Below are 23,460 nucleotides of genomic sequence, written 5' to 3' on the forward strand. Positions count from 1 at the left end.
ATATATGACTATACATATATATATATGTACCGTATATATTTCAAACTATATTCCCTCAAATGAAACAAATATCTCAGACACCAAATATTTATATTAAATAAATTCATTGGGTCCGAGAACTTGCTTTATAAGGGAGGTTAATAAGCAGGGAGTATACAAGGCCAGGGAAAGGAATATGGAAGGATGTTTCAAAGCTTGAGGTGTGACAAGGGATAGGAAGGAAAGGCGTTATTGCGGAAGCTGTGAAGAGTGCATTGGCGACGGCTAGTTAGGGATGCATTGCATTTTCATCACAATCACCAATATACCAATATCATCAATACACTTATTATTCTACACCTGTGATTGAATTGAAATACTCCAACGAACATAAATAAATATTTTCACTTAATTTAATGAACAAGTTTCGATATAAAAGCGTTTTCATTGTACAAAAACAAATTCTAATTCATAATTAACATCCGAATTTCCTTCGCGCAAGCACCCTAACTGCATGCAATGTAGATAGGCCTATGTTTGATCATTGAGCTTTTAAGTTAGTGCCATAGGTCAACACAAAATTTACATCAACACTGAACACAAAAAATTTCAATTAGTGTACAACTACTGGTACATATGTTTGCCAGCGAGTAATAATATCTTACTACTATGGCGTATTCCCCCACTAAAGAGGCATGCGTCCTTTCACCTAAACTGACGTTATCTCCAGAGACACTGGAATTCCTCTCGAAACTCTCGGCTCAGCAAGGCGATGTCCGACCAAAACACTTCGCTGAAATTTGTCAAATCCATCTCGGCTACGGTCGGAAGGATGACGATGATGATGATGACATATTATACATTAAACATTACTGTATTGTTTTTAATACTGTAACTTATATCGCTAAACAAGCATATTGAAATGTTTTCATGTTATAATAATATTAAAAATAAATGCTGATAAAAACAATGAAAATGATACCAGGCGACAGCTTGTGCGGTGCACTGGTTAAAAACCTGAATAATTTAAGTATAAATACTGACGTAACACTGTTTATCCTCCTATTTTCGTATTTACATTACTAGAAAATTAGTTTTGGGTTATAAAAATATAGCTGATAATTAGTAAGACACGATGTGGCGTTTTGTAACTTGTTATCTAGCAACAGGTCTTGGTGATTGGATCTGTTTGTAATGAGTCCATCGATCCGATCCAATTCTGAAAGATAAAAACGATAATACATTGATGCAAATTAAGCTAATAAAACTATTATTAACCATTTTCAATATTATAATTAGTTTTAATTCAAAGTAACGATTTTCGTATAGGACACTATTTTGATAAAAGTAAACATAATAGTAAAAATGATAAATAATACAATTTATAATGGGCATATATTATTATCAGTATTATCATCAGTTGTAAAGTGATGTCTTTAGTATAGAACACTAATTTTAATAACAATAAACATTATAGTAAAATAATTAATAATAATATAAATAATAATAGCTAGTAAAACGAATATAAAAATATTTATGATAAATGACAATAACTTTGATAACAACACCGACAACAAAAGTAATAACGAAAACAAAATCAACAATAACCACTACAACTACAAAAAATAAAGCAACAACAACACCGGCAACCACAACAACAACACCGGCAACAACAACCACTCCAACAACAAAAAATAACAGCAAAATCGACAGCAACAGCAGCAAAAAAAAACAAAAAAAACACCCCAGTAGCAGCAACAGCAGCAAACCTTTAGAGTAGGCTTTTCTTACTTATTGGATTCTCGATGCTCCCTGCAGGACTCAACACGGTCAGTTCGAACCCATGTGGTCATCAGGACGTCCTCATCATCACATAAGAAGCACTGACCAGTCCAGCTAATGGTTGTTAAGCCGTTGTTTCTGACAACAGTGAAGCCCAGAGTGGGAAAGTCGTAGCTTTTGGAAGAGTATCCAACGACAAGAGTAGGAGCTAAAATGTGTGGGGAAAAAAAAACTTTTTAGATTAAATGAACTATTTAGAATGGAGCATAAATGCTGCATACTGCACCACGGAGATCATTGCGCCTCCGGATCTTTTCCATCAATATTCTCTCCTTGTAAAATTATACGTTATAACGCACCGTCTTTCTGAAAGTATGTAACAGCATAGATGTGTAATGTTGTACCGTGTTAGACCACACTAAAGAAATATTACATACCTTGTATTCCAAGGGCTAGTTCGATAGCGGTGTGGTATTCTCCCAAGAGCATACCAGAGTCTGTACTGGTCAAGACTACCTCATCACCAATGTCATTATACCAGGTTCCTTCCAAGGAGCAGTAAAGAACTATAAAACGAAACAACAAATACTTTAATACTTATACCTGTCCTATTCCGTACTGAATAATTTGACTGATGTAATAAAGGAAAACAAAAAGGTCGATAAAGTAGACTACCTGTAATATGACTAAAGTGTCCTATATGTAAAACAAGATATTATTAACACCATACTTTTCCATTTTTTTCAATACAAGAATGCCAGTGGACAACATGAATTTTCAGTTGTTCTATCCAAACATAAAATTGTATTTAATTTATTTTTTCTATTCTGCACGTTTGCGGTCTGTTTTCTTTGCAGATTTTTTAATTTTTTATTTATTTAATGAATAAAAGAAAAAAACACCACAAAATTGCATGAGATATCACATTTTGTTTAATTATATTGTATTTGTGGGGGTTATTTGTAATTTGGATGTTCAAAATTCACAACTTACTGTCCTCACAGTTGACACCTCCGTACCCCAGGCGACAGTCACAAGTGTACGCTCCTTCGAGGTTGTTGCAGGATCCTCCATTCTGACACGGCAGACTAGCACATTCATTCACATCTATAGAGAGCGGAGTGACATTTTTGTAATTTGGCGTTTCTTTAATAGGTTATCAGTATTTCTATAGGACTCTAGTTCCTACTAATCGGCCCCGGGGCAAATTTGGCCCGCAGGGTATGCCTACTTAAATTTGGGCCACCAGAAAAAAAAAGTATAACAAATCTTTGAAACAAATTAAACGTTATAATCATTCGATGAATACATTTTCAACGAAGTGAAAGCAAAGATGCAACCCCTGCGTCATGTGCACTATCAACTTTACGGGAAAACAGCTTGGAGATGTTATCGAACATGAGCAGGCTATAATAGGCCATAAATAAAATATAGGCCTATATACATCGACTTTATGCGCCGCCAAGTTGTGTCTCTGTTTGTTCTGTTCACGGTGTTTCGTCAACAGTGTTTGCACTTAATCTTAAATGTTTAATAAAAAACCTTTGTACTAAGAAAAGTGATCATAAAAAGGATACCGCTTACAATGCGGAAATTAATTAAGAACCAGGGCTGTAAGATCATAATATTGCTATGTTTACGTCATTCATTTATGGGAACCATTGTACGACGTAAACTATAATAATTTGCTGACAATAATACACCGTACTATTTCCTATTTTATAAAACAAAAATGCTAGTTAACAGCATGTATTTTTGCATGCAATCTAAGTTGATCTATCCTTATTACAACTTAAAAATATATAATGTACGTTTCTTTGTATTAAAGGTAAACCGTTCAAACATCAACTTTGGTAACATCATTGGTACAAATGTTAATATTTTTTTTGCATAGTTTAACATGTCCATCTACTTGTTAAGGTATATAGGTATAATTTAACAATAGAATAAATGTACAAAGTAACATAGCAACATATTACCTTCTTGGCAGTTTGAGCCGGTCCAGGCAACAGTACATTCACATCGGTAAGTTGTGCCTTCATTCACACATGTTCCATTGTTTTCACATGGCAAGCTCATGCAAGGATCCAGAGCTGTAATACATAGAATTGGTACGATACATTTCAGGACTGTCAATCAAACTAACAGCTGCCAAGTCAGGATTACGCGCATATTAGGCCTACCTCATAAACACATATGATTACGTGAGGTCTACGCTGTCGTTTTGTGCTGACGGTTGTCTACGTGATCCCACGGAGACGAGCGCAGACTACAAATCGTTTCCGACGACAATAACCGCTTAAGCATGGTTTCCATACAATCGCAGTTGAGGACTGCATACGCAGTACAACAGTTGCACTGAAAACACTGTAGCGACAGTATGCGGAATTTATGGAAACCAGGGTTATGACTGATCGACAATCAGTAGACGGACTGTCGTGTCGTCAAATGCTCAGCAATGTTGAACTCGTCGGCCAACGGAGTACGTGGCCCGGCATACACTTTCCGTTTTTATGCAATAATACATGCATCGTGTCGTTAACTACAATATGTAGACGTTAATACTTACTTAGCTCGCAATTTGTACCGGTCCACTGGGGCAGGCACTGGCAGGTGTAGCCATTGATGCCATCGTTACAAAATCCACCATTCAAACAAGGAGAACTCTCGCACTCGTCAATATCTGGAATTGAATCAAACAGTGCAATTATTCACTGCGTATTCTTCGTTAATATTAAGACGCACGAATGAAAGGTTAAAAATGAATTGAGTTGATGAATGTTAAGGTTAGGCCTATGATACATTATTACAAAAAGCAAGGCTCATTTCTACATGAACGTGAATGGTGACTAAAGAATGAGAACTATTGAGCGCATGCTTACTAATTTCACAATGAGTTCCCACAAATCCTGGGAGACAGGTACAGGTGTATTGGTTAATCAAGTCTGTACAGATACCACCATTCCGGCACGGTCCGCTAGCGCATTCATCAATTTCTGTTTTTGAAAAAAATAAGATAAATTAAGAAATAGATATAATATTATATATAATAAAAATTAAATTATAATTATAAAACGAATATAGTTAGTATTTTCACTAAATATGGTAGGCCTCTGTTTTCCATAAAATCGCTACACTGTCACCTCAGTGTTTTTAGTGCAGTCGTTGTACTGCGTAGCAGTCCTCTACGCCGGGAAGGCACTCAGATTCGACCGACCGACCAATCACATCACCGAAAGCTGTCGGCAATAAGCGTGTAGCGATTGTATGGAAACCACGCTCAGAAATCAAAATATTGCATCGTCTTACCAATTTCACAGTAGACACCTGTATATCCCTGAGAGCATGTGCAGATAAATCCGTTGACAAGATCGGTACAGATGGCGCCATTCTGACAGGGAACGCTGACGCATTCGTTATCGTCTGTCAAATAAAAAATAAGCCAAAATAAGCAAATAAAACTACAAATTATGTATTAAGATAAAGATTTTCGATCATCGACCTCGAAGAGGCAGTAAGGTAATCCACATGATTGGTTTATAGTCTAGTTATATTATATTTAAACGGTTGTATGAGTAAATCGTTTAATTGCACCTTAACTATCATAAATATATTTATGTCGCGCCTTACATCTCAATATAGACTTGCCACAATTCTCTAATTTATTGATCTTTTGTAGTATTAGCACATTTCGGAAAGCGCCACTAGCGGCGTCAGTTTATGTCAAGAAACTTTTTGATGCGAACCCCAGAAAAGTATACTATGGAACGCCATGCAAATAAGTAATATGGAACGCATTGGTGCTAAAATTGATTTATTTTAAAGCATTTTCACTGATAAAGACAAAGTTTAAGGACTGGAACCCAGTCTAATCTCAATAGGCCTATAACACCACAAGGAACAGACACATGACCAAATAGGATTAAAAACGTTCTGCGGTATTTTCATGTTTTTCAAAGGTAAGCCTACTTCTTGGGGCTGGCTTAGGAACGGGGGAAGAGCTTGACCACACCCCTGCCCCTTAAAAAAGTAAAGAAAAAAAATATTGATCGCCCAAAACGCCTCAGAGGTTATTTCCGAGCGTCTAGAAAACATTATTTTTCACGGCATGCCGCTAGGATACTGTTATCTCTCGATCGTTCACTTGAGGATATCTCTGGATCTGCCCCTGCTACTATAGAAATTGGCGGTACCTAGTTCGTCGAAATCATTCTAAAAAATCTACATTTAGTTACATTTTTTACTATGGATTATGTAACATACGTTTGACCCTTTGGTTTTAAGAGCATTTTTAAATGTACTTGTTTGACGCCAAAATCTGTTTACTTACTTATTTCGCAGTCCGCTCCTGAGAATCCAGGGAGACAGAAACAAGTATAACCATTAGTGTTGTCGACACACGATCCGCCATTTTGACAAGGGAAACTTGCACACTCGTTGACGTCTAGAAAGTAAAACACCATTGTAATTGTCCATAACCTTGTGGTACTCGAGAGCAATGAATTTGATTTTAAGTAGTATGATAGACCTATAAAGTTGTTTAATTCTTATCAAGTGATATGAAAATGGCAAATTACATAAAGGCAATATACCAACGTTTTTAGTTATTAAATGCCTTATTAAACTTTGTGACACCATGGAGGAAATGATTTCGATCAACAACTATAATGAGTTTGATCAACTATCTTTTTGGTGTTTTTGGCAAACATTTCAATTCTTGTATTATCGGAGTCATTCCAACTTACTCTGTTCGCAGGTAGGCCCTGTCCATCCCGAAGCGCACTGACAGAAGAACTGATTGAGACTGTCGGTACATACACCGCCATTTTGACAAGGAACACTGGCGCACTCATTTTCATCTGTCAATTAAAACATATATTTATAAACAATATATAAATTATGAACTTCATAATTTAATTTATATAGATTCTTAATTTAATCTCAATTGAAAGAAACAATTTTATGCCATAAAAAAGGTATTACATAACTAAAAAGGGCAAAACACTTCTCCCTTTAACATATAGTACGAGATTTGAAAGATTTAACTTTTCGATCCACTTGATCATTTTCAGGATTTGATCATTTTCAGGATGTTCTTCATACGAGGAACATTATCTATCAATTATATTTACAATACTCTAGAAGTGTAACAGAAAGTAGCTCAAAGCAAACAAAACTTGCTACCGGTATGTGGTTTTATTTAAAATTATATTTCAACAATTTCTTCAAATCATTTATTTTTTTTTTATAGTAGGCATAATGTAAAGGAGTAATATTTACATACTTTGTTCACAATTGATACCAGTCCATCCGGGTGCACACAGGCAAAAATATTCATTAGTACCATCCAGGCAGGTTCCGCCATTTTGACACGGGCCGCTGGAACACTCATTGATATCTGAAGGAAGACAATAATTTAGCATATACGAAAACACACGGGGCTAATGCTACTCAAAATATTTCGCTAGTTATAGCTTTATAGGTTAGTACGATTGAAATTAAAGTATACAGTATAATGATATTCCAGTCTCTACACCAATATAATGTTATTGTGTCCAGCTGTTTATTAAAATAACGAACGTCAGTTTTTATGCATCGTTATACTTAAATTAATTTGTTCTCTATTTCATGGTCAGTAAGAAGAGGCCCAGTCTTAAAGTGGTTTCCATAAAATCGCTACAGACTGTCGCCAATAGCTTTCAGCGACGTTGATTGCTCATTCAAATTGTAAATCTGGGATGCTTACCATTGCGTTTAAGACCGTTGCGCAGTTCAACGATTCCGGAAGAAAATACACAGCCACGTTGCAGTGTAGCGATTTTATGGAAACTCCGCTTTAGATAGAACTTCAAGTTAATAAAAAATTAGTTTAAGTTTTTGTCCACCAGTACTTTTTGTATGTAACCTGTTTATGTATGACCTGAAATTAGGACAACTAATAAGACATTACGAAACATTATTACACCATCTTCTAACATGCATAATATTAGAATATGCTGTAAGATTATACTGAAAGGAACTGAGTAGGAAGCGGAGGGATGATATATGAATGCCACGTGCATTTACTTAATAGTCACTTACAATTACAAAACTATAATAATATATAATCACGATTATTTAACAGAAATCAAGCAAAAACATCAAATAAGAAAACAATAAACGATTGTTTGATAAGCTTTGTATGATAACATGACAAGAATACTACACTTTACAAAGCAGCTGGGATATTTAAATGATAAATTCAAATCCCACATAAATAAAAAATATATGACGTCATCAATGGCAACAACATATTGAAATTTAATCAATTCTGGCAACGAATGTTCAAATATTTGAAATATATTTTGTAAATAATGATAAATGCTTGCAATATAAGTATCTGAAATAAAAATATTATAAATTCAATTAATATTTCATACATAATATCAAGTTCTGACAAACTACGATGTAATAATAATATAATTTATTTAAAAGTCTAAATAGATTATAATTTATCACTATCAAACACTTATGGAAAACTACGATGAATATGATATGGTATTATAATGAAATGAACAAAGCAAGAAATCTGTATTCGCTAAATATAAACTGATTTATGAAAAGTTAAAAGTCTTTCAGAAGAAAACATTATATTTATCGCAACATTACCTTACGTGACAAACATGATGTACTATGAAAGTTAAAGATCTGGGAGCAGAAAAGCTTTTTCTATGCTTTCAATTGCAATATCAAACTACTCTTTGTAGATGTTGTCGATATTGATTGATTTTTTTTTAACTTACTAGTTTGGCAGAAGTCTCCAGTAAATCCAGCTGCGCAGTTACACCTAAACTCGTTGATGCCGTCCATACACGTCCCTCCGTTCAGACATGGTAAACTCGCGCACTCGTCGACATCTTGATAATTATTTAAAAAAAATATATTGGTAAGTTATGAATATTTTTACTACCAACACATACCGTATTAACCATTTTGTAAAATACCAGTGACACGTTTTGGCACATTCTCCATGTAAAATAAAAAGAGCACCTAATTTTTTTTCTGGAATTATTATTGGTCCTCTCCACAGTATTTAGAATGGCATATGCACCAATGATATGATAATGGGTTTTAGAGAAGTATATTTATACATTGAAGGGATGTTACACTTACTGACTTCACACTGCAAACCACTGAAGCCGGCAGCACAGGAACACTGGTAGGAGTTGATACCATCGATACAGAGACCACCATTCAGACAAGGATTACTGGAGCATTCATCTACATCTGTGAACCAAGCAATTTCATTATTGAATGTATTAAATAATTGTGTTGACCTAAAATGGGTTTGACCAATAATTAATAATTTATGCAAGACTATTCATTTTCAACATAATTATAGTGTGTATACTTTTATATAATGATATTGCATACCGTAAAACATAGAATAGAAGCCTGGGCTTTTTGAGGCCACCTTTGAATGGGCTTCTTTTCGTGATGGGTTTCTTTTCGAGGCTACAGTACGTCAATAAGAGGCTTTTTAAAAATGAATGTTGTAAATTTGGGGAATTACTAATATAAAGCAATAAATATCGCCACTGTAGTATCAGTCTGTAAACTACTGTATAAACCAAACATGTTTTTCATTTATTTTGTTTCTTTGAAATTCATGTACAGTGTATGTACTGTACTATCTCGAAAATAAGCCCATTGGGCCTCTGTTCGATGTTGTATTGTACTACCTTAAGTGTTAATGAGATGTAAGACTTACTTATTTCGCAGTTGGTGCCAGTGAATCCAGGTAAGCAATCGCATGTATACCCATTGACGCCATCATTACATGTTCCACCATTTTGACACGGAATGCTGGCGCACTCGATGTCATCTAATCAACAGAAATTCAAAATATTAAAACAAATTCAGTTTATCATTCTACTTGTAACAATTAGGCCTATCTGCACATGCAGCTAGGTCATTTAACATGACGTGCATAAGGGAAATTTCATATTTCTTTAGGTAAACATGTGAATCATTCCAATTTACGAATACTTTGGCAGGAACAGGTCAGTTTTATTTAATTGACCCGACTGCGGGCGACTCATCACTTATATGATGACATATAACTTAAGATGCTATAGGCCTAAGCTAATTTGAGTTTCATTTATTAGATTATAAAGAAGAGTTGGCTTTAGTCATGCTGATTTGAAAGATGTTGATGATCATGTTTTATAGATGATAAATAAATAAATAAATAAATAAATAAATAAATAAATAAATAAATAAATAAATAAATAAATAAATAAATAAATAAATAAATAAATAAATAAATAAATAAATAAATAAATAAATAAATAAATAAATAAATAAATAAATAAATAAATAAATAAATAAATAAATAAATAAATAAATAAATAAATAAATAAATAAATAAATAAATAAATAAATAAATAAATAAATAAATAAATAAATAAATAAATAAATAAATAAATAAACAAACAAATAAACTAACTTACTTATTTCACAAAGAGTCCCTGAGAATCCTGGTGAACACTGGCAAAGGAATCCGTTAACTTGATCCAAGCAAATACCACCATTTTGACAAGGAGCACTAGCGCATTCATTAATATCTAAAATCAAATAATGTAATGAATCGTTATTTACCTGTGCAATGCATATTCGATTTATCCTGTTAAAACTGGATTAGTTTCATTTACAAGTGAACCAGTTTGTATTATTACATCCATGGATTGTTACCACTTACTTTCTGTACAGGTGATTCCAGTCCATCCTGAAGCGCACTGACATAGATATCCATTCACCTGGTCTAAACACGCACCGCCATTGGCACACGGTGTACTAGCACATTCATCAACATCTTAACAACACAGAAAGAAATATTATAAGTCAATCGTGAAGTCATCCCTGCAACTCCCAATGTTATTTTCCTATCCCCAAAAGTGCACTAATTTTTAATTAGTACATGGTGTGCTTGATCTTTTTTTTGGTTCGTGTGTAAAACCTGTACAGGGTCCTATCGCGCAACGCGATGAGTAGGCTATTGTTTCCACACCTAGCGCTACGACGCGCGCCTGCGGAAAGAAATGGCAGACACTCGCTCAATCGTCGTTTGTTGACAATGAAGACACAAAATAATTATAAAAGAAATATTATATGATTATGTTTAAACTTTTCCATATTCATTCCAAAAAAAAAATGTTTTATTCTATGTCACACACAAATACTCACTAATTTCACAAAAGGTCCCGGTCCATCCTGAGGCGCAATTGCAGAAAAAGCCATTTACACCATCCAGGCAAGTAGCTCCATTGAGGCAAGGAATACTTGCACACTCGTCCACGTCTAAAAAAGCAATACAATGTCAAATATGTTAGACTGCAACGTCAGTCATTTTATTTTTTTTTCTTATAAATTTTACTCAATGAAAATATAAAAACAAAAAACATACATAGTGTATACAGATCCTATATGCATTTTAAAGAACCATTTTACTTTAATTTCACAGCAAAAACTAGAGAAGCAGATTGATAAAAAATACAAGAAACAACAGAGCATATAGACCCCATATGTATCTTTAAAAAATCTTTTTGTAACTTACTAATTTCACAGTTTACCCCAGTCCAACCAGAAGCACATTGACAAATGTATGAGTTGATACCATCAATACAATTGCCGCCATTAAGACACGGCACACTCGCACATTCATCAATATCTGAAATTATTAAAGGATTGTATAATAATGTTACATTATGAAACACGAGAAGCCCCTCGCACTTCCTAGATATGCCAATACATAGCATACCCTGCAATTTACCCTACGGTCCGCCACTGGTCATAACCACTGGGCCACCGAGCTTGCGCTTAGTGACTAGTGTTGAATACGATCCCTAAGTGGAAGTGGGTACTGAAAATAACTTTGTTATTAGGTAGTTTTCACCGCACGACATTAACCTTAACTTTAACGTTAGTACTCAACATGCAACGCGACAGTTCCGCCCCTGTTGTAAAGAAATCGAAATACGCATGCACAAACCCATCACTAACGTACGTCGCGAGCACGTAAAATCCTGAAATTAACGTACTCCGCAACGCAAGATGAATAAATTATGACGTCATCCGTTAGCGTTAAGGTTAACGTCGTGCGGCATAAAACTACCTATTATTAATGTTACGTAAATAAAGGCTTATAGATAGCCATACTAAGGGAAAAAAGGTCACTTACTGTCTCCACAATCTGGACCAGAGAATCCTGGCAAACACACGCAGATGTACCCATTGATACCATCAATACACGTGCCGCCGTTAAAACATGGACCACTGGCACACTCATTGGTGTCTAGAAAAAAAAACAGACAGTTGGATATTTGTTACATTGACACACTTCAATAGCCGTTTCCTAATTAAACATATTTCTTTGAATGTATTTAACAGTCAGTGAACGAAATTACATCTATGTAATAAATAATTGAAAAAAGCACGTTGAAATTTGGATAACATTCAAGTACATAATTCGCAGGTAGAGTGGTCAATGTTTTGCTGGCTAGCCCAAGTGGCCAAGTAATTCTATTTTAATTTAGGCCTAATCTGTTTTATTTTATTATATGCCTAAAAATCTGATTATAAGCAATGAACCAATGAGTGTCCTGTTACTGTTCAATACTCAAAAGCCAATTCCAATTGATATTGCTTTCTGTATACTTATAATGCCACCACAATAAGATGTGACAATAAAGAGAACTTGAACTTGCTATATATATGTAAGTCTTACTTATTTCACAGTTGGTTCCAGTGAATCCCAAAGCACATTGGCAGATGTAGCCGTTCACGCCATCGATGCAGAGACCGTTATTTTCACAAGGCAGACTTAGACATTCATTAATGTCTATACGGAGAATAGGAAAATAGTTGATTAAAATACAAAATATTGAATCACAATAGCTTGCATTTGTTATATTTATACTGGACAAGAAAAATAACAGATTGGATACCCAGAGAAAATAAAAGGAAAAGGGGAAGACAAAGACAGAGTTGGAGAGACGACTTGCAAACATACAGGAAGTACTGATTTAAAGAAACATCAAACAGAAAAAGGTGGAAGAGTTTAGAGGAGGGGTATGTTCAATGGTGAATTGATGAATCCTGAAGAAGAAGACGAAGATTATTATCAAATGTTGTATTCTGAATACATAATGTCTGTATCACATTTAAAATTACTTACTGGTTTCGCAAAATTCTCCTTCATACCCAGGAATGCAAACACAAATGAACGAGTTGATTTGATCCAAACATGTAGCTCCGTTCATACACGGACTGCTCGTGCACTCATTGTCATCTGTAAGGTAAAATCAAATTAATGGACGAGCCTAAACATTCCGCCTGTTCTATATCAGACCTTAGGAAAGATGATTGATGACCATATTAGGCTCATGTCAAGCCGGAACCTGTAGGATGAAATGTTCCTGGTTAATGGAAAACACCCGACAGACAACAGGCCTACTGTCAAAAACATATGAAGGCAAAACCAAAATTTATAAAATAAATATATAGGCCTATAAAAATTGAGAGTAGAAATAAAATCCCAGCTGCTTTGTTAGTGCATACAATTATATTATATACTTTTTCTGATAAAATCACAATTACATTTTTTCCAAAACTAAGCTGCTGTGTTTTAAAAGGACACAAATACATACATTGTTGATGCAACACTTTAGCTAGTACAACATAGACAAAAGCTCGTTGATAACATTGGTTCGAACATTATTTCGTGCATGGATTATTGGTTAAGCGTACTACGTGTTAATATTTAATACAAACACAGACGTGTTTATTAAAGCCGGTTTTGCACTAGGCGAATTTATTCGCGCGAACGGAAGGCGTCGGTTCGGTTCCTGAGCTGTGATTGGTTGCGCACATTTTTCGCTTCTCAAAAAGTAGAAACAGTTCGAACTACCAATTTCGCTGAAGCGAAAACTCTGATAGCAATATAAGCGCGCGTGCGCATGGACGACGCTTTCGATTCGAGCAAATAAATTTGCATAGTGGAACACCGGCTTAACGGGGAAGACCATTTAGCGTATTAATAAAGCTCATTAATAGTTGACAACATACTGATTTCGCAATTGGTTCCCGTCCATCCTGGTAGACATGCGCATACATAAGAGTTGATGCGATCAGTGCAAGTTCCACCGTTCAAACAAGGACTGCTGGCACATTCATCAATGTCTAAATAAAACAAATATTTCTTTTGTGAAATGCATTGTTATTTTTATATATGATTTTGTTAACTGGGTTGATAAAATTTCAGGTGACAATATGTAATTTGTCCACATAGGTGCATGATGTGACATTGTCCATCCATATACAATGGCAACCACAGATATGTCACAGAAAATATCACAGTGTCAGAATAATAAGTGGTTTAATGGCAATGGTAATGATTTTCCATTTCTGTAGGGCATAATACAGTGTAATGTCTCCGTGCGCTCTTTTACAAAGTGTCAAGACAAAAGAAAGAAAACAACATAAAACAAGAACAAGAAAGAGAATTGTTAAAAAAAAAATGTAGATGACTTAATTAGCTCTGAGCCTTTTTTTTTTCATTGTTCATTGTGGTGTTTAATTGTGTTTGATGACAGAAGAATAAAATAGAAATTATATATAAACCGTCCGAGTTCTCATTGATTTTCGTAGATGAATAGACTAGCATGATGATCAAATGAACATCAATATGAGAAACATCTATTTATTAGTATGATCTAATTTATGTAAACGTACTGATTTCGCAGTTTATTCCAATGAATCCAGGTAGACAAATGCAGCTATATCCGTTAACTCCATCATTACAAGTTCCTCCATTTTGGCACGGGTTACTGGCACACTCGTTGTCGTCTGCAAATTATCATAGTACAATGTTAATGCAGATAAATGATAAAAGGAGTTAAACATTCTAGAAGAAGACAGCACTATTCAGTTTAACAATCTTCCATTGACGTGTGGCATGTGTGTCGAAAAAAGCACACTGAGATCACATAAACTTTATAGTGGTAGGCTTTTAATAAACTGTCACATGAAAAGTGCCGCCAACTTTTTTTTTTAATAATTAAAATAAAAGATATTCTTTATTGTCATAATCAAAGCACTTGATACGTGAAATGACATTCTTCATGCTGATAACGATAAGAAATACTGTATACAAATTTTAACTTAAAAATTTACTACAATTACTGAGACTAATGATTACCATACGTATTGGTATAATTAAAATTATCACTTACTAATTTCACACAAGGTACCAGAAAATCCAGGAAGACAGTTGCACGTGAATTGATTAACTCCGTCAAAACATGCGGCGCCATTTTGACAGGGGGTACTCTGGCATTCATCAACATCATACCATCATGTAAGTAATAAATATAACAAGATAAGTAAAACTCACTAATTTCACAAAGAGTTCCAGAGAAGCCCGGTTGACATGCACATGCAAACTGGTTAATACCATCAACACACAACGCACCATTGAGGCAAGGGATGCTGGCACACTCGTCAATATCTAGAGGCAGGACAAATTAAAAAACATTTCAAAAGATCTCTTTTGATGTTCAAAATTGTTGCGGAGTTTTAGATATTTTAAATGTTTTCAATGAACTTGTTACCGCCTTGTATATTTCCAGAATGAAGTAACAATAACATATGGTAAGCAATCATAACTGAAATAAATGTTTAAAAAAAAAATCATAAAACTAGACTCGTTTAAGATTGGTCAGTAAAAAAATTCAGGAAATCAAACAATGATACACAAGAAAATGATTGTAACAATGAGAGTTGAAATTTAAAGTTTATCTCATTCTCAATCTTGATTCATATTTCTTTTGTTTAAGTACTTGTTGAACTATAGAATTAGGTGCTAAGTTTTCAATATAAAATACGCACTTATTTCACAGTTGGTCCCCGTGAAACCTAGAGCACACTGGCAAAAGTAACCGTTGATTCCATCGAGACAGGTTCCTCCATTCTGGCATGGTGTGCTAGCACATTCATCGACATCTAGTGAACGAAAAAAAAATCATGAGATGGTTATTTAAGATTCCAAATACTTGTCCTTAAAAATAAAAAATAAAAGTAAAACTTTTACAATTAAGCTTCAAAATAAAATTTAAATAATTTAGCTGTGATTTTCCTTGTTTAAAATTATTGCAACAAACGTCTTAAATTAGTTTGTAAGAGTTGCGTCCGACAAGGTGTTGTTAATATAGTGACTACTTATGCATAACATAGCAAATAGATGGAGGTGGATGTTGATATAGTGACTTCATAAGTGAATAATATAGTAAATAAATCTAGATGGATGACAAGGAATACCTAAATAAATAATTATAGTAAATAGATAGTTTTGGCGGATGGTAGTACTTGAATGAATGACATAGTACATGGATGTAGGTGGATGTTGATATAGTGATTTCTTACATAAATAATATTAAATAAATAGAGGTGGATGATAGGAACTACCTAAATAAATAATATAGTAAATATATAGAGGTGGCGGATTTAGGGATTACCTTGAATGAATAACATAGTACTTGATGGAGGTGAATGTTGATATAGTGACTTCTTACATGATTAATTTAGTAAATAAATTGAGGTGGATGTTACTGAACACGTAAATGAATAATTATAGTAAATAAAGATGGATGACAACGACTACTTAAGTAAATGATAAAGTAAATATTGTAGATATAGGTGACGGATGACAGGGACTATCTAATCATGGAGGAATTAGGTTTAGTAAACTAATTCCTCCGTGATCTAAATAAATAAAATAGTATATAGATGGAGAGGGATGTTTATATAGTTTATGGCAGTAACAAAGATCTGAAATAAAAATGAGTTGTTAAAACACAGTGTATGTTAAAAAAGTCCACAGTGATGAAAATTATACAGACATTAGAGATAACATAGTAAATCATTAAAAAAAATTAAAAAAACCAAGCTCCAATTAAGTAATAAAAATGTAACAATATAAAATTCTGAATAAATAACATTGTTATTTGTTGGACAAAATCCAACAATCAAGAATAGACAAAAATCTAAAGTTAATAGATCATGGAAAAATTCAAATTCCACTATGTGATGTAAAATATAATAGCAAACAGGTTGAGGTGGAACAAGCACTTACTAATCTCGCACGTGATTCCGATGTACCCAGCAGAACACAAACACAAATAACCGTTCACGCCATCCAAACATTGGCCACCATTGAGACATGGAGCGCTGTCACATTCTTGTATGTCTGTCATGAAAAGTAGTCAATTGTTTTACTCTGAAGAATTTATTATTATATAATAATAATGAATATGATAGCGCTATTAGTTGTGATAATAATGTCGTTGAAGATTATGATGGCAATAACGACGATGATTAAGACGCATTATCATCATCATCATTGTCATCATCAAGTCTATAGTTAAGGAATATTTATGTTGATTCAAAAACATACACAAATAATAATATATTTACACTGCGTGTCTCATAAAAAATTTAAACAATTATAGTAATGATAATGAAAGAAATAATGGAAGCGATGGTGATAATAGAGTGCAATAATGATACACAATAACTATATTTTAAATACTATAATGTTTATAATCTCAAAATTTATTTCTTGATTATGTTTCAATGAGCAACACAAATAAACCATCTTACTGATCTCGCAATTATCTCCAGTCCATCCTGGTACACACTGGCACAAGTAAGCGTTAATGCCATCTACGCATGTCCCTCCGTTCTGACAAGGGCTACTGAAGCACTCATTCGAATCTAAGTAAGTAATTTAAAAAAATGTTATAAATAATAATCATTATTTATTTTATTTGTATATAATTCTTTAGGCAAGTACACATGCTCCAAGAATTTCCAGTAGGTTTTTGATTTGTGCGACGACGAGACGATAGAACAGAATCACTTTTTTTAAAATGTAGGCCTATTTGTGGTGTGTTTGCGATGTTGTTTTAATGTTTTTCTCCCCTTTTGTTAAACTTCAATTTTGATTTGACTTATTCTGTAATGTTAATGAGAGATTACAATAAAGTTCTTCGTATTTTGTAATCATGCGTTACCGTCCTACATGACGTCCTACGTTCTCTGCATACGTAGATTTGGCCAAATTGCGTTCCAGAATCTACTCGACGAGGTGACGTTAACGTTCACGCATGAGCAGATGACTTTTAGTGACGTCATTACGTTCTACGTCCTACCGTCGTTGTGCAATCGAAAGCTCCCTAATATATTACTGTCCTACTCATAGGTGACAATTCACAAGACAAACAATGCTGCACAGAAATTCAATCTCAATATGATGATGATGATGATGATGATAATGATGATGGTGATGATGATGATCATGTTAAAGCACCGTTGGACAGTGAATAACTTCAACAATAGGCCTATCTAAAAATAGATACAATAATTCATATATTCTTACTAATTTCACAGTTGGCTCCAGTAAAACCAAGAGGACATATGCATGTGTACTGGTTAACTTCATCCCGACAGACGCCACCATTTATACATGGCGATGATTGACACTCATTGATATCTGTAGATGAAAAAGTACCACAATAATAACTGTCTTAACAAATGAGATTTGTTTTTTTTTTCTTCGCTTTTATTTAATATTGTCAGCTTACCTATTTCACAGAGTCTTCCTGTATACCCCGGGGCACAGTCACAGGAAAAATCGTTTGGAAGATCGTTGCAGGTGGCACCATTTTGACATGGATCAGGGTCACAATCATCGGGATCTTGAAAACAATACAATATACAATGGAATCACTACAAACTATGAAATTAAAACTATAAATATATTTCTGCCAAAAAAAATCTATAATCACACTAAATACTAACTAAATAGTCAAACTGATTAAAATCATACATCTCAAATAACATTTTGTGAACCCTAAAGTTGTTACAAGGACGTAGTTAGTTAAGCATTGCCCCCTCCCCCGTAGAACAGTCCTTAATCTTCCAGCGCAACGACTAAATAGTCAGATCAAAAATTTAAAAAAATGATTTGCCTATTAAAATAACGTTATTTTGACCGCTAATCCCTAATATTTTGATCCAAAAGCATATACTAAGCCATAAACCTCTCCCCATGAACACTAACCAGTGATGATTTTTTTTTATTCCAGAGGCCGTCGTCCAGAGGCCGTTGTCAGCCCCATTGGTTCGGACCCCTCTGTCGGACATGTGACTCGGACCACTTGTCGGCAGATTTCTAGCGCCACCGTTTAATTAGTCACCTGCTTTTACAGATACTTTTAATTTTAATTGAGGCTTGAACAAAATCTAAGTGTGAAGCTGGGGGTACACACTGTGCAATGGAAGTCGGCTAACGCAACGCTTAAGCAGGAGGGGCGCAACGAATCATTTTACAAACCGCTTAGACGGCGTTGCGTCGTAAAGTGATCGCTGGGAGAGCTGAGACGGAATTCATCACTGATGGCCTTTGATGTGGATCCGGTCTAGAATTACGCTATCGTCGCCCACCGAAGCTCCGTATGCAAACTTACCTACGAAAAATGATATATTGAAGCCCCTCTGAACGATGTTTCTGTCAGTCGAGAATATAAACCAGAATTGGTCGCCCGTTAATGAGAATGGTTCTGGTAACATATTTTGGGTTGTTAAGTTTCCTTCTAATTCTCCAGATTTAAGGTTGAAATCTGCAATAGGACCAACGCCATACTCTAGAACGTCTTTGAAGAGCTGTAGAGGACACAAAAAATAAATACGAGCAAATAGTTGGGTGGAGATAGGTTGTCGTAATAGCCAAATTGGAAATAAGTAACTGACAAAAGTTGATAACCGAAAATGTCTCATTGATTTAATAAATATACCAGGCAACATATTACAATCTCAGGAGTGTTTTGTAACTTAATTTCATGTTCGAATACATATATATATATATATATATATATCTGTCTCTTATACACATCATGCTGCGCGCTTTATGTACACGCACTAGGTAGACACAGTAAAGCCGATCGTCGTAGGCATTTGGATAGTTCGGACTTGTAATTTCGCCAGTGGCTTCGTAAATATTGTAGCCGCAATTCTGAGCTATGAGGCGAATAAAAATTACAAAACAATTCATGTAATGAAATGATTAATATTAGTCTTCTACTAATGACTATACACTTTCAATAATGTATTACAGTAATAATAATTCTAATAATAAACCCTTTAGAAAAACAACAAATTAAACACAAATAGGGTTAGGCTTGTTGTTAGGCAGCAATTTTATAAAATTCATTTCATGTTTATTATGTTTCTATAATTATTTGTATATCATGGTTTGACTCTATACCGATTCCATGATTAGGAACACTTGATGTTTCAAAGGACAGTTCTTTTGTTAGAGGAGACATATACATAAACGTCATTACTGAGTATTTATAATAATTTAAGTTACTCACCAGTTGACTCATCACAATTGATTCCATGCCATCCCACGGGGCACTCACAGGTGTAATAACCGCCTCCGTCAACGCAAGCGGCGCCATTTTGACACGGGTTGATATCACATTCTATAACAAAAGAAATGTACAATCATAGAATTGTTATCATAATTATGCCCTATATTTCAAATTAATTACGAAACTCTGTATGAATTTATTCTCTAATTATGCTCTATGACTATATTTAATACAGTGCATTTACACCGATGGTTCTTTGTAAATAACATTAAATATTCGAATGCATAATTATTTCCCTATAATTTTCTATAAAATATAAAACCATGGAGGAATCCTCCAATAGAAAACCAATTATAATAGGTTTGTCCTTATTTTGCAATTAGATGTTTTCAGCAAAATAATAGACCTATGTACGATGAACAGCTTGTATTGTATCTGAATGTTGTAAGTGAACGTCCGCTAAATATTGACAGTCATAAAAATACACTGGAACCGCTGTTGCAAACTACAAACTAAGGCTAACACTGCTTTGAACAATTTACGTTCGTTGGTGCTATGTATGCTAAAGATAAATACCACCCACTCGACATTCAAGTATTCTATAAAATAATCTGAAGGAAGTTTCACTTAAGTGTTAGCTTAATGCGTAGGTAAAGTGTACTTAATTTACTTTCTTCGTGATTAATGCTTGCGTTTGGGCTGCGCTCTGAGCTGGTCGCCTACTTAACTATACAACAATAGTTGTGCATATATGACAGTTCACTTCTGGGTTTTTATCATCATGAGGGTTATTGGAATATTTCGTTGTCCAATAGATGTATAACACAAATTAGTATGGAAAGTAATTTCAAGAGTGTTAGAGATGTTTATGGGTAGACTATAACGGTCCTTCACCAAAATTACTTCTCATACGTACCTACTAAAAATTAGAATCTATAACATTCTCCTGAATTGTGCACAAAAAACTTTCTCTATTAGACCAATTCACTTAGGCCTATATTTCAGACAACAGAGTTCATGGAATTGTGAAAGCCTCAAACCAAAGCCCATGGGTTAAAATGTGAACAAATTACTACGTCACATTTCAAGATGTCGGTGCTTAGATGATAATGTGCTCTCGACATGTAACTTCTCTTACCTGTAGTATCACACGAGGTCCCATCACCACGGTTACAATCTAGCTTGCAATAAGAGAGACATACAATGTTGGTATTCCTAGTTAATAAAGTTTTTAATTTATTACAATGAAACAAATTGAAATTCCATTGGTTTCCACTCATGATGAACCAGTTTTCAATACTAATCTCAGACAAGTAGGCCTATGCAATTTTTGTCCTGCAGATTTAGTAGGTTCATTGTTAGTGGTTTATTGTCATATTTAAAGTTTTTACTTACTTTTTAAATTAAAACAAATGTACGTGTTTTTATACCTTTAAGCAATAGACCTCTCTGGAGTGTCAATCAAACTTAACAACTGACTAATTAGAACAGCGCTAGGAATGCGCACGCGTCTTACAAACACACGTGTTGTCCCACAAACGCACGTGTTCGCGTATGTTTTAACACTGCCGTCTCGTGGGACCTTAGCAACAATATCCAAGGGGCGGAGCTTAGCGGAAACGTCCATTCACACAAAGGTCATATGTTGCCTCTGTCATAGATATTGATAATGAATAATAACAATAATATTTGGACTAACTGTATATCACTTATGGACTGTATATTATGCAGAACAATTTGCCAATCTTGACTAACATAAGCGTCGAAAATAATTTTGCATAAAAGCAATATTTTAAACAACAAAAGAAATTCAAACCATTATTGTTTGTAACTAGTATTTTTAGTGTTAGTTTAATTATTATTGTTGGTTTTTTTTTTCCTTTTAATTAGGATTAAGTTCACATAAAGGCATTCAGAATTCCAGATTACAGTACTTACGGTCGGGTAGTTAAAAAAAAAAACTTTGATAGCGCCTTATTACTATACAATTACAATAGACCTATATACGTTAGTACTAACTTTACAGTTATTTAAAGTTATATATGCTAGTTCACCAATATTTATCCGAATTTCACAATCAATTACTGAATTATACGGCGAAAACTATTTCACGAAGACCATCGGTAGCCATTGACTAAATGGCAATGATGTTGGCTTCACTGTGAGTCATAAAGACTGTGATAACATAAATATAGTATGTTCAGTTGGAACGGTGTTGAAATTTCAGATACTGAATTAATGTATTTAATGCTTTTCCTTATAAGCTTTGCAAATGCAACACATTGAAGAAGTTTAAAAGCAAATTCAAAGCTGTACCAAAATATTAATATTTAAAAACGAGTAATTGCCACCATAAATTATGATTTGAGTGATGTTACGTTTAGTTATACATTCACTTCAAGGTTGTGAAATGATCTCAGTTTTTGATATATAAGACTCTACAATATCCACTTCCTTCCTTAAGCAGAAGAGAATATATAACACATATCATTTGCAGGCCCGTAGCCAGGTCATTTCAAGGGGGGGGGGGGGTTCTCTGGGCGTCAGATGCCTGCCTAATGGCCCCGGTGGGGTCGGGGGCGAAGCCCCCCAAGCCAGAGCAGTTTTTGTGTTTAATGGGTCTATATAATGTTATAAAAGCAGTTATGTTTTGAAAAAGATCTATGTAATAAAAAGGTGGTAATATAATAAAATAAGAAAATATTTCGTGAGTGGATTTCCCGTACGATTAAAAATCGCAACGGTACTGCATCGTGAGTGGATTTCCCGTACGACTAAACATCGTAACGGTACTTGGTTTGGTCTACATGATTTCGTGCTTCGAACAGGTCATTCCATTCATAGAAGAAGCCTTTTCATGGAGAAAGTGTACCTTTTAGCAAAGGTTTGTCTAGGTCGAAACTAACTCCGGCAATATAAAAATTGATTAGAATATTGAAAATGTTATTCATGTTAATGATAGATAAAGATTACGAGACCTAATATGTCCATTTTTATTGATCTAATCTACGTGTATTTACTTTCATAGTTTATATTTCATATATTTAAAATAGTTTATACACTTATTTAAAATACTATATGAAATAATGTAATCATTAAAATTTATGATAATACTTGATATTTAAATAAAGCAAAAGATTGAAACATGTTAAATACAGACACAAAGTATACATAAACCTATTTCTAGATTACAGAAAATATGTAAATCTGTATTAAAATGATATAAATT

At 34.2% G+C, this 23,460-nt stretch overlaps 2 protein-coding genes across 3 annotated transcripts in view; both read right to left on the reverse strand.

The window, feature by feature from the left end:
* Positions 1 to 374: 374 nt before the first annotated feature.
* LOC117105152 (fibropellin-1-like) lies at positions 375 to 19,598 on the reverse strand. Of its 2 annotated transcripts, XM_033246217.1 has the most exons (31): positions 19,326 to 19,598; positions 18,441 to 18,554; positions 18,236 to 18,349; positions 17,458 to 17,571; positions 16,931 to 17,044; positions 15,688 to 15,801; positions 15,194 to 15,307; positions 15,033 to 15,146; positions 14,533 to 14,646; positions 13,867 to 13,980; positions 12,977 to 13,090; positions 12,527 to 12,640; positions 11,981 to 12,094; positions 11,357 to 11,470; positions 10,987 to 11,100; positions 10,502 to 10,615; positions 10,254 to 10,367; positions 9,512 to 9,625; positions 8,914 to 9,027; positions 8,544 to 8,657; positions 7,046 to 7,159; positions 6,507 to 6,620; positions 6,092 to 6,205; positions 5,071 to 5,184; positions 4,644 to 4,757; positions 4,331 to 4,444; positions 3,741 to 3,854; positions 2,755 to 2,868; positions 2,199 to 2,327; positions 1,771 to 1,969; positions 375 to 1,198 (listed from the first exon to the last, which is right to left on the reverse strand). In XM_033246217.1, the coding sequence occupies exons 1-31, from the start codon at positions 19,426 to 19,428 to the stop codon at positions 1,135 to 1,137; spliced, it is 3,573 nt and encodes a 1,190-aa protein (XP_033102108.1). In that variant the 5' UTR covers positions 19,429 to 19,598; the 3' UTR covers positions 375 to 1,134. The 2 variants fall into 2 exon arrangements, with proteins under 2 accessions (XP_033102108.1, XP_033102109.1); XM_033246218.1 differs by lacking the exons at positions 12,527 to 12,640; positions 12,977 to 13,090; positions 13,867 to 13,980; ... (1 more) ...; positions 15,033 to 15,146; positions 15,194 to 15,307.
* The window catches only part of LOC117105172 (fibropellin-1-like), a 5,936-nt gene continuing 1,941 nt past the window's right edge, over positions 19,466 to 23,460 (reverse strand). Inside the window, exons 2-5 of the mRNA XM_033246244.1 lie at positions 21,370 to 21,408; positions 20,232 to 20,342; positions 19,747 to 19,875; positions 19,466 to 19,521 (exon numbers count right to left, since the gene is read on the reverse strand). Coding sequence (XP_033102135.1) covers positions 19,466 to 19,521; positions 19,747 to 19,875; positions 20,232 to 20,342; positions 21,370 to 21,408 — 335 coding nt within the window. The remainder of the gene's footprint in view (positions 19,522 to 19,746; positions 19,876 to 20,231; positions 20,343 to 21,369; positions 21,409 to 23,460) is intronic.

This window comes from Anneissia japonica, unplaced genomic scaffold, assembly GCF_011630105.1.
Source record: "Anneissia japonica isolate Jap-2015-1 unplaced genomic scaffold, ASM1163010v1 scaffold287852_len814684_cov197, whole genome shotgun sequence".
In the NCBI taxonomy this organism is placed as follows: Eukaryota; Metazoa; Echinodermata; class Crinoidea; order Comatulida; family Comatulidae; genus Anneissia; species Anneissia japonica.